Genomic DNA, 12,773 nt, shown 5'->3' with positions numbered 1-12,773 from the left:
TCAATTTAAAAGCTGCTTACCTGTCATTCAATTAATTTTTTTTTTTTGTTAAAACAATTGAATCTTCTCTTACTCATTATAAAAAAAGTATTAAATTTTTTTTCTCTAACCCACTTTGTTGGCATTCAATTAGAGAGCTTGTTTACTTGGCATTCAATTGAATCTTCTTTAACCTATTATTAAAAAAAAAAAAAAATCTCTAACCCACTTCATCGAGAGCTTGCTTACATGACATTCAATTTAATCTTATCTAACCCATTATTTAAAAAAAAAACCTTCTCTCCCACTTCGTTTTCCACTTATTTGTTGGATTATTAGATACATACAACTAAATTAATTGGATATATATAAGTTATGTTCTATGTTATATTAACAACTAAGCTTATACAAATTTTTTAATGAGAATAAAAGAATACACATGTAAAATTATGATTGGGAACGGTAGGAACAAGACCTAGAGTATTTTGTTGAAATAAAAGGTTAATGTATTGTTTGAAATTGACGAAATATGGTAGGCATAACAAAAAGTTCATAATTTAAATAATGTACATCTTTACATGTCGTTGATTGAAAAATTTCTATCTTCATCTCCATTATATACATTAAGAGATTCCTACAGAGCTCTTTCGTGCATTTTCAATAAAAATTGTTTAGGTGACATTCAATTAAAAAGCTGCTTACCTGTCATTCAATTAAATCTTTTTTTTTTTTTAAAACAATTGAATCTTCTCTTACTCATTATAAAAAAAGTATGAAATTTTTTTTCTCTAACCCACTTTGTTGGCATTCAATTAGAGAGCTTGTTTACTTGGCATTCAATTGAATCTTCTTTAACCTATTATTAAAAAAAAAAATTCTCTAACCCACTTCGTCGAGAGCTTGCTTACATGACATTCAATTTAATCTTATCTAACCCATTATTTAAAAAAAAAAACCTTCTCTCCCACTTCGTTTTCCACTTACTTGTTGGATGATTAGATACATACAACTAAATTAATTGGATATATATAAGTTATGTTCTATGTTATATTAACAACTAAGCTTATACAAATTTATATGTTTTATGTAAATACATTTTATTTTATTTTAAAGAAAAAATTATGTTCATTAGGAAAACAATCCCCATGGTTGGATACGTGTTTTATGTTCTACGAAAAGTGATCCTCGTGATGAAAAGTGTGTGTAGATGATATTGAGAACTAAGCATTAAAATTTTATTGATATTCATTTAAAAAATAATAAAGAATGAACAATTATCTTTTGTTCATAGAGCAGCTATAAAGTCCTATAACAGAGACGAAAGATAGATAAAAATAGAGAGAGTCTCAGTGGTGTAAAATGGAAAACGAGGAGTTTTTCCACCTGACTCTTAAAAATGCAGTTCATATTTCATATTTTATTTAGCACGATGAAAAGTAACCCCAATAATAAAAGTGTAAGTATAAGACAATGATAATGAGAACTTTATTGATAACTTTTTTTGTTTTTTTTTTTTGACAAAACTTTTCTTTGTTGAAAGAAAGCTATCTCATCTTTAGAAAAATATTCATATCATCTAACTAATAGTAAACTTAAAATTGACCACAAATTAATAATTTTTTTGAAGGAATCTTTTCAATAAGATATAGTACACTTCAAAAATTATCACTTATTAAAAGAGATAATTTTTGAAGATATAAATAAACACGAGACAAGGTTTATGTATTTTTACTTTTTTTCAATAAGATATAGTACACTTCAATAAGATATAGACGCATGTGTATAATAACTTTACACTGACAATACATATAAATTAAATTCCTTCAAAAATATATCTCTTAATAAAAATTTATACTACTTAAAAAAAAAAAAATTGGGCCAAAAAGTAAAAACAAATTCTAAAATCTTCGTCACATGTATAAATACATAAACCTTGTCTCGTGTTTATTTATACTTTGAAATTGAAAACTAACATCACTCTGACTCTGAGACCTCTTTTGAATCCCTAACAAACTCACCAACAATGGCGATTATCTCCGATTATCAAGACGATGAACAAACCAAGAAACAAACTCCTCCATCATCATCATCATCATCATCATCATATTCTCAATCAAAACCCTCCAAATCCATTCCATTCACTTCCACCTTCGATCCATCAAATCCAACCGCTTTTCTTGATAAGGTTTTCGATTTCATCGCTAAGGAAAGCGATTTCTTCGAAAAGGATTCCGCTGAGAAAGTGATTTTGTCTGCCGGTAGCGCTGCAAAGGTGAAGAAAGCTAAGGTCGTTGCTGCTGAGAAAGCTAAGATTGCTGCTGAGGAGAAGGCGAAGGCTGAGAAGGTTGCGGCCGTCGCGAAGAAAGATAAGGAAGATGAGAAGAAGGATCAAGAAAGTTCATTAGCCGGTAAGAGATTTACAATTTGATTAATTTGTTTAATTATTATTTATTTTTTGAAAATATTGTTATTAATATTGAACTGTGTTAGTTATGAACATTGTGGTAGTGATTTATTGTAGAGTGTTTTTGATTAATGACTGCATTGTGCCTGTTTGAAATTTATATGATAATACTTAGTTATGTTATGATGTTGATTATTGAGCTGAAAATTTTAATTGTTAATTGGTTTTTTTATGGTGTTTTTTTTAATGATGAATTTGATATCGTTGGTGGAGGGAATTTGGAGAGAATGGGAAGCAATAACTGTTTAAATACTAGGAACCCCAATAGACTTTGACACTAGTATTCTATCTTTTGTCTCTCCTCTCTAATTTGATGGTGTGTGAGGAATCGGTTCTATGTTTTATACTGTAAAATTATCCAAAGGATGGAGTAGTAATTTTATTGTATATTTTGTTGTTGTCATTTGATATAATTTTACTCTTTGTTAACTAATTGAATAGTAACAATTAACATTGAAGCGGTAATGAACTCTATATCTGAAGGTTTTTTCTTTACACTTTTGCTCTTTTTAATGGACAGCTCCAAATAAGGGTAATGGTATGGATCTGGAGAAGTATTCTTGGACTCAAACTCTCCAAGAGCTCAATGTGAATGTTCCAGTGCCACATGGAACAAAATCAAGATTTCTCACCTGTGAGATAAAGAAGAACCATCTGACAGTCGGACTCAAAGGCCAGCCACCGATTATTGATGTAAGCTTGTACTAAGTTATACTAATAGTTGCTATTGAAAGATATTTCCTGCTTAGAACATTTGTTTGTTTTATGTTTTGAAATTGACTGTTCGTTCTGTTCTTCAATCAGAAGTTTGTAGCTTATTTGATGTTTTTATGACGTTTGTGCTGATTGATTATGATTTTTAAATTTCCCAGGGGGAGCTATACAAATCTATCAAGCCTGATGAATGTTATTGGAGCATAGGTATAAAACTACTAAATTGCATTTGTGGAAATTCTGTTTTTTATGTTACAATAACATGATGGATACTTTTAATTTTGTTGGCGTCTGATCATAAGGTTTTTTTGTTGACGTTTTGTCAATTGTTTTGCAACCAATTTTTGCAGAGGATCAGAGTGTGGTTTCTATTCTTTTAACCAAGCATGATCAAATGGATTGGTGGAAATGTTTGGTAAAGGGTGATCCTGAAATTAACACCCAGAAAGTTGAACCTCAGACCAGCAACCTTGGTGACCTCGATCCTGAGACTCGACAAACTGTTGAAAAAATGATGGTAACTAGTTGATTTGTGTTACTTCAAGTACTTATACAACTTGCACTTAAGTATAAAAAATAAAATTATCAATGGAAATAACATGCCAAAGTTAAAACGGGTTATTTTAGATTTACGGATTGTTGTGTGCTTGTTTGTTTAATGTTGTTATCTCGTGTTGTTCAACAGTTTGATCAGAGGCAGAAGTCTAGGGGCCTTCCTACAAGTGAGGAGATTCAAAAACAGGAAATGATGAAGAAATTTATGAGCCAGGTGAACATTTGACTTTTGTACTGATTTTTTCTTCCTTCTCAATACTCGTGCACTCTTTTTCGATCTCTCGTATATAAGCTAATATGTTAAATTTTGTATTGCAGCATCCTGAGATGGACTTCTCCGGGGCAAAATTATCTTAGACTGGTCTCGTGCTTTTTTTAAAATTGAAAATATTACATCTCTTTGGAAATATATATTGTGATGATCTCAGCTTACATTTTGTGATGACCTTAGATTACATATTTTGACTAGTTTTATGAAGTTACATTTGTGACTAGCTCCTCCAATGATTATATTGTGACTAGTTCCTCTAATGATTACTTCGTTACATTTTATGAAATTTATTAATTTTTTTGAAGCATTGAAGTTTATTACTATAAAAATCATAAGTTATATAAATAATTTCATTCATTAAGTAAATTTTAATTTAAGAAAACTCAATGGTGATAGTAAAGTTTCACAGTAGCTTGTCATTAAATTGTTTAAATATTTAAATTATTTCAGTAATATGCCTTTTCTTAACAACATTATCACAAATGAGTTTGAGTGATTCTTCTAAATCATCACATAGTAGGTAAGGATCTGGAATGATGGTTGGATCCACAGCCAAAGAAATAGTCATCTGATTAGCATAACTTTGAAAATGGATGGTTAGTGCCTGCAAAATAAATAAATGAAAGATTTAAACGAACTCTTATAAATATTAGAGTAAGTATAAAATTACTGGATAAAGACAAGACTACTTAAATAATCTATGGTTAAAGCTCCTTTCGGCATATAATATTGTTTGGTTACGAAGGGGCAACCAAACGATTATCCACATTGAGATCAAAATAATTATAAAAGTGAGTTGGATACGTTGTGTGTTAAACGTGTCTCGTCGCCTGATCACCTTTGTTAGGAGAACTTTTGATACAAGGGGCCGACCGAACCTTTTGTCAAACCATCGGCTATGATACAACAGTTGGGCCAGGGGGTAACTCGGGATTTATCCACATTGACACCATGTCTTTACCCAAAATCTTAAAATAATAGATTTATAGATACTCTCACCTATAAAATACTCAACCTTTATTTTTTCAAACAATGTAAAACTTAGTTTATCTCACACTTACTACAACATACTTTGGACGAATTTTGGTTTTTCTCCTATTAAACAATACTATATCACTTCCTATTCACACTCCCCAAAACAAGAATGACAGTGAGAAATTAAATGCTTACATGTGGGTGTCCATATACACTTGGAGCAATGTATGCAACAGGATGTCCATAGAAACTAATTTCTTCCACTGGACCAGGTACATTAGAAAAAGCCATGGTAGTGTGGAAGAGAACTCTTCTTGTAATGGCACCAGCAATCTGTATGCAAATTCTAAATGTAAAAATGTTATCCAAAAAATTTAAAATACAAGAATGATAACACTAACTACTTGATCAATTTAGCTTTCCTAAGAGTAGTTTAACATGGATACACACATCTTTTTTTAGTATAATTGGATTGTAAAATCAATGTTTTAAAAATCGAATCAAAAGTTGAACCTGTTGGATCATGATTGGACACCACATCTTTACCTAAAATCTTAAGGTATCATGTCTATGATTGTGGGACTTCTAACTCACATTTACTACACAACAAAACCTTGAATCAACCTTTACTATTGACTACGGTTCGGTTATATTTACAGTTCGATCACAATTTTATTTTAGTTTGAACAAACTGAACTATTATTTAAGGCGGTTGAACCATAATTCAGAGGTCTTGCCGATTCAATTTTTAAAATATAATAATATAACATAATAAAAATCTAGAAACAAGTTATTGTTAATATTGTATACCTTAACTCCAAATAAATTGAGTACCAACTTTGCAAAAGCATAAGAGCAAATAGCTTCCAATGATTGTTTTTTCCTTTCAATTGTGGCCTTAGCTTGACGAACATATTCCAATGGATCTTCATGTAAAGCAATGCTAAAAGGACACATTATATATCCCATATGATTACCCCATCTGGCTTTTCCTTTCTCAGCCATCATATTTGCTATATCCTAATTAACATAATATTAATGTATCAGTTTCTTTCATTAGTTGAAACTATTTTTAACTGTAGAAAAGAAAAACTAATCATAAAAAAGATTATGTACTTACAGTAACAAAACAAAATGTATGTACTTACTAATTTATGAAATGACAAAGAAGCATATAACTCTATATTGCGCTCTCCGGTCCTTTTAATACGAAACAACTCATTTTTTAAATTTATTATATCTATTTTGTGTATAATATAAACCAAATGCATCAATATTCAATAAATCTAAAAAGTCAACTGTTTCTTATAAAAAGGATAAGATGTATTAGTTTAGAAACGAAAATTACCTGGATTCCAGGAGAAGGTCTAATGTTAACAAGAATTGATGCCCTCATGCGAATGTTGTTGGGGATGCTACTTTTCCTCTGCTTTGCAGCACCATCATTTGTATATTCCTTACCTAATTAGAGGATATATAACATGGTTTACAGAATGTTACTGAAAAACAATTAGGTCTGTATTATCTTATTTAAACGCTGTTGGATCGATGTAACTTAAATTTGAGAAAATCTAAATGAGAAAAAGAAAAGTAGAAGCTTACCATATTCCCGACTCAAGTAGCGAGCGAGACCAGCTTGTGTCAAACCCAACAAAACGTCATTGATGGTCTAGTTAATCAACATTTATCACAATTAGACACATACAATAATCAAAATACTTTCCCAATCGTTTCTTTAGAAGCAAGATTCATGTGTAGCAGGAATTAAGTAGTAGCATTTGTACAAGAATAAGAAAGTATAATTAAGTAGTGCATTGTTAAATATGAACACAAGCACGTGAGACGATAGTACATATTTACATCGGTAATAATTTATAAAAATAGAAGTGATTAAATGCAATGACATATGTCAACAGATCTGAGAAAATGAGGAATTCAAAATGAGAAATTCAAATTCCCTTGCAGTTGTAGGTTTACTGCCTTACAAACATTAGTGTCGTATTGACAGTGACACATATCAGACATTAGACATATCTTCCGATAAAAAAACATAAAGAAGAAAGAGGGAAAATTAAGTTACCGTTTTCATTTCAGCCTTGACAAGCTTAATGTCATCCATACTAACCATCCGATACACAAATCTCTTGGTACTGAGCTCAACTCCATGTGCACCTTTTAAAGGAGTTTGAGTGTCCTTAAAGAACAAAATGGTCAAAACAAGAAACAAAACATCCACAATAGTGTTCCAAATCAACCTCAACCCCCACAAAATACTCAACAAAAACTTGACAACAATTGAACAATTGGTCCCATTTGAGACAGACTCAACTCTCTTATGAGTTGTAGGAACAGTTGGTAATGCATTAGGATCGGAGGTTTTTCGAGTAGCTGCAATGAGAAGTGATATAAGAGATGTACCATCACCAAGTGAATGATGGATTCTAAATATACCAACTGATTCTGCATTTGAGGTTTTGATGTTGAGAAGATGAAGTTCCCATAATGGTTTTGATATGTCTAGTGGTGTTTTGGTCAAATTTGAAATGTAGTCTTCAACAAATCTATCTGGGAAATCTGGTTTGGAATCTATTTTAGGAACTATGATGTGGTTGTCTAAGTCAATTGTTGTTTGTGTCCATCTTGTTTTTCTTCCATTCTTAACCTGAAATTTGAAACAAAGAACTCAAAGATATATATGGTCATGTGAAAATCATAAACTATAAGATAAGACAAATATTTCTCATTCTAGTTTGTTTGTTGGTTTGTTTTTTCATCTTATCTCCTTTTATCTCTCTCCTAAATATAATGAAGTACAAATGTACATTGCATGTCTATCTATGAACTCAAAGTGTCAAGAATTTGACTTTGTATTTGTCAAAAAAAAAAAAGAATTTGACTTTGTAATGTGAGATTGTAAAATCAATCATTAGTCAATTTTTTTTGTCATAAGTCAGGTATCCTTTGCGCACAACTGCAGAAGCTAATTTTTCAAGCCTCATGTGACTTAAATAGGCTGCAAACTCTCTAAGAGTTTTAACGCTGCTTCATACCCAAACCATAGATCAAACTCAGGACATTGGTTAAACTAGAAAATATACGTATCATCTCTTCTAAGCGCTCTATTGGTAATCATTAATCACTTTGGTTAGTAATAATATTTGATATGTTGTTAAAATGCAACAAATTCAATTTAATGATAATTTTGTAACAAATATGTAATCCACACATAAGAAAGTCTATATTATTGTATGTCGACATCATATAAGTGTGTATATTTCGAGGTGAGATAAAAAAATCCAAAAAGATATAAAAGCAATACAATGTTTGCTTGGACTCACCATTTCTATTCTATAAATAGAAAGTATGCTTTTTAAAAAATTCTAATGAAACACATAAAATTTGAACAAAAAAGGGTTGGATAGTGTGTGATCACTTACAAGTTTGCTGGTAAATCTTGGATGCTTAAGAAGAGTTTGACATAAACCTTCTCTAATGACTTGAAGATTGATGTTTGTCTTGCAACCAATGATGGCAATCACATAACAGTTAAAGGATGGTGAATGAAACAACCTTGCAGCTGGACTCAATGGTTGATCAACATCTCTTGAAGATGCCAATGCCATGTTAATTTACTTAGATAACCCTCAAGACACAACTGTTTGGCTAGGGACACCCCGCCAACATATATATGTGCCTGATCAATTAATGTTATCAAACTAACAAAAATTAATGAACTTTTTCTAGATATTATATAATATTGCATATAGGTATTATAAAAAAAAATATATTATAAAATCAATCGTTAGTTGATTCAGTAATGACTGATACTGGATTTGATAGAGACCATCGTTTGATCCCCACAACTACGATAAAAAAGGGGCTGGAACTAGTTGATCCCAGAACTGATCCCCAAATCAGATTAAATGGTCCAATAAACCGAATACTGCTAATGAAAAAAAATATTAAAAAAATAATATTGAATATGTCATTTAAAACGTCGGTAGGTGGGCGGGTGGGGAATTAGGCAGTAGATAAATTAAGGAACTGTCCTTACACATGTGGGATGGGTGGATAACATGTGTGAGTTTTTCTATCATGGGCAAAAATTTGCACAAGAAATTTTAAAAAATAAGTTTGAATGGGAACTTGTGATTTCCTATTAAATATATAATTTTTTAATAAATAATTGTTGTTTTTTATTAAATAGTTATCATTTTTTGTTACTTTAACAGTTTAACATGTTCAATATTGCACATGTTAAATAAACCCAACATATATTATAACGGTCAACAATCAATGTGAGCTTAAGATGCACCAATTTATCTTCTTCTTTTTCCTTAAAAAATACGGGTCATGTTAACGCACATGTTAAGATACTTTAACATATAAATTTTATATTTAATTATATAAGAAATTTAATGCTTGAGTGATAAAATGCACAACTAATTTCAATAAATAATTTCTAAATTTATTTCCTTAACATGTTAACCTTCTCCAAAAAATATTATACCAAGTGCTTGACAAATAAAATAAAAAATTATACCAATTAGTGGAGTCAAACCCCTAAATATTCACAATTTTTAAGGGGTGACAATATTTTAAGATCAATTGAACCCCCTCAAACGTTTTTTTTTTGTCTAGTAGGCTATATTAGTGGCTTGAAATTTCACCTTAAAGATGAATAAATAGAATGTTCGGAGTTCGAACCTCAGCACCTGCATAATATAAGTGATGTGCCTACTGCCTACTAACTAAGTTGAGCTCAGGGACCCCTCAAACGTCTTTTCTATATATGTATTTATCTTTTTTCTTATATAGCAAGAGACATACATACATTGGTATATCTGAATACTAATAATGTTTGGATGGGATAATATTTTATTTTTTTCCATTTATTTTTTTCCCATAACAAATTTATAAATAAATTTTAATCTAAACAATGTTTCTCAATAAAGGAGGAATGTAATCAAATAGACATGAGACAGGGACTATAGCATAAAATTGTGATGGAGAATAAGCAACTTGTTCTATCTTACTTGAAAATTTATTTATTTTTGTAAATAAATTAATTAAATTTTATCTATGAAAATATAACAAAGTTAAACTTTTTAGAGAAAATTTTACAACTCCAGTGGTCCAAATCTTACTTGAATAACTAACTTGTCCTTTTTTTTTTTATAGTAACTAACTAGTCCCTTTTTTATGATGATAATAACTAACTTGTCTCTACATTTGGCGGAGATATATAGAAAAATAAAATTTATATGAACCATACTTGTACATATTATTAAGAGTGGTGCTATTTTATTATGAAAAAAAGAAAGAGTGGTGCTAGCTTTTTAAATATTTAATTTTTTTTTGTCAAGTAGCCTAATTGCTAGAAAATCTATCCTAGTGAATAAGTGGAGTACCTCGGGTTCAAACTCGGTTCCTGCACATATAGTCTGATGTTCCTACGAACTAAACTAAGCTCACGGGGACTTAAATATTCAAAATTTAACACCTTATGAAAATACACAACTTATAATTGTTGATATATATACATGAGTTAGGATCAAATGAAAGAGGGTGTCAAACTTAGAATTATGTCTTTAAAATATGACATTACATCAATCTTACGTAGTGGATAATCGTCTTATAAAATTGACCGTTAGATTGAAATATATTATAACATAGAATTATGTCTATAAAATACTGTATGTCATTACATTAATCAAAAATCATTTGATATGTCAATGAAATACATCAAAATTAACTCACTTTTTGAATATTCGTAAGATGTTAATTTTGATGTATCTCATTGACGTATCAAATGATTTCCAATTAATGTTATATTTTTTATATATGATCTATATTATAATATCTTTCAATTTAACGGTCAATTTTGTAATACGATTATCGGATAAAGAATTATCGAAAATGTCATATAAAAAGTTTGACATTTTAATATCATTTATATAGACCTATGCCAACTCATTTGAGATTATGGGTTCAAAATGTGAAATCCAATATACGAACCAAGTACCTTTGAATTTAAACAGTTTGGTATAGATTGAACAATTGATGTATTGAGCATAGATAGGCAAGATATATCAATTTTTCAATGAATCTAAAAAATAAGTTTGGATAACCGCGATCAAATTTGTACCCGTAAACACACCTTAACTCCATAGGCATGACACACACACATATGTTAGGAATTTAATCAGTTTTTAAAATCAAATATTTTGTGCGAACTACAAAGACTAATTCCTTAAGAAATTTAACTTCTAGTTAAATTGGACTATATATCTTACCATCTTATGTTTTGTTAAATACTTTGGAGTTTGGAGATTGTTGAAAAGTAAAAATTGTAAGGGAGAAAGTTGAAGGAAGGAACCTGAAAAACTGATCTGGGCCAAGAACGAAGCTTGTGTCTGGATGAAGGACAAGAAGATATAAAGATGAAACAAACTTTGTCCTTGAAACTTGATATATAGATTGATCTCTGTTCTGTTCTGTTCTTGTTAATAACTCTTGTGTTGTGTTGTGTTGTGTTGTGGTCTCTCTGACCCCTTCTGTCTTATGTTTTGTGGGAATAGATAATTGGATAGTTTCTTCATTGTTCACATAGTCAACATCATTGACAATATGTTTGATTATAAAAAGTTGAGGTTTTAATATTTGACAATGATGCTCCTTTAAATGTGGTAGCAGGACACATATACTCACTCCGTTAGTATTTATTTATGGAGAATGTTAATTTGTGCCCTTAAGGCACATGTTAAGAAAGTAAAAATAGAAATTATTAAATGCTAATTTGTGCATTTTAACTTTTGAAGCATTAAATTTCTTATATCATTAAATGATAAATTTCTATTTTGATATATCTTAACATGTGCCCTAAGGGCACATGTTAACAAGACCCTTTATTTATTCTATTTTTTCTTCTTCTTTCTTCTTTAATTACGGGGTCTCCACAGTTACAGTATGTGACTGAAATATTAATTAATTTTTCAGACACTTTCACTTTTGGATATGTGGTGAATTAATGATTGTACACAAGTTTGGTTTATGTCTCTTTTTTAATTTTATTACTTTTTAATTTTATTCCCAAGGGATTGACCAAAAGTGTAAAAATTTTCAAAGTCTCTTTTGCAAATATCTGCTGATTAACCGACAATGCATTCAACATCATCATATTATATAATCGATCTGTCAATTTAATGAGAACAACTCTTCCATCCGTCATGGCAAGGAACATTGTATGCATGTGGCTAGTTTCAACAGACTCGGGTGACCCTTCTTTGTTTTTTTTCTCTAAAATAAATATAAATTTTTTTATAGGTTGTCCAATATAATTAAGACATGTGTCAAAAAATTCATGTCAGCAATTTTTTGGTCAAAATAGTCAACGGGGATCAAGAAATGCAAAATGGGGCAAATATGGGGACCAAAATCGCTCGTTTGAAACTAGGGGGACCAAAATCGCTCGTTTGAAACTAGCCAGACCAAAATCACACAATTAGAAAACATGAGGGTTCAAAACTGCAGTTTAGCCTTTTTAATTTAAGTTTTCTATCTCTCTTATCTTTTATTTAGTCAAAAAAAAAAGAAGTTTTCTATCTCTTCATTAATCTTATTTGAGGCGTGTTGGATGTTAAATATGAGTTTGTGATTCCAACTTTAGTTTTGGACTAGTACGAAGACCATACCATATGAATTATATTACACTTTGACCACCAGACCATCACGAGTCCCGCTTCTACAGGGCTAGCTCAACTTTATCATCAGCTCCACTTCAACATGCAACATATCTACCTCAACTTGACCGTC

The 12,773-nt window shown here is 30.4% G+C and overlaps 2 protein-coding genes across 3 annotated transcripts; one reads left to right on the top strand and one right to left on the bottom strand.

The window, feature by feature from the left end:
• Positions 1-1,920: 1,920 nt before the first annotated feature.
• Positions 1,921-4,206, top strand: LOC123887442 (protein BOBBER 1-like). The gene is made up of 6 exons (XM_045936761.1): positions 1,921-2,387; positions 2,964-3,136; positions 3,316-3,364; positions 3,508-3,674; positions 3,843-3,926; positions 4,031-4,206. The coding sequence occupies exons 1-6, from the start codon at positions 2,003-2,005 to the stop codon at positions 4,067-4,069; spliced, it is 897 nt and encodes a 298-aa protein (XP_045792717.1). The 5' UTR covers positions 1,921-2,002; the 3' UTR covers positions 4,070-4,206.
• A 118-nt stretch (positions 4,207-4,324) lies between these two features.
• Positions 4,325-11,540, bottom strand: LOC123887428 (wax ester synthase/diacylglycerol acyltransferase 11-like). Of its 2 annotated transcripts, none has more exons than XM_045936748.1 (8): positions 11,338-11,540; positions 8,396-8,652; positions 7,039-7,620; positions 6,561-6,627; positions 6,307-6,419; positions 5,769-5,978; positions 5,154-5,291; positions 4,325-4,587 (listed from the first exon to the last, which is right to left on the bottom strand). In XM_045936748.1, exons 2-8 carry the CDS (start codon positions 8,579-8,581, stop codon positions 4,420-4,422), a joined length of 1,464 nt encoding a protein of 487 aa, XP_045792704.1. In that variant the 5' UTR covers positions 8,582-8,652; positions 11,338-11,540; the 3' UTR covers positions 4,325-4,419. The 2 variants fall into 2 exon arrangements, 1 of the variants encoding a protein (XP_045792704.1); XR_006801491.1 differs by having other exon boundaries at positions 4,452-4,587; positions 5,154-5,304; positions 11,338-11,517.
• Between the last annotated feature and the right edge of the window lie 1,233 nt (positions 11,541-12,773).

Source organism: Trifolium pratense, linkage group LG1 (genome assembly GCF_020283565.1).
Source record: "Trifolium pratense cultivar HEN17-A07 linkage group LG1, ARS_RC_1.1, whole genome shotgun sequence".
NCBI lineage: Eukaryota > Viridiplantae > Streptophyta > Magnoliopsida > Fabales > Fabaceae > Trifolium > Trifolium pratense.
This window is presented reverse-complemented; position numbering and strand designations above follow the sequence as displayed.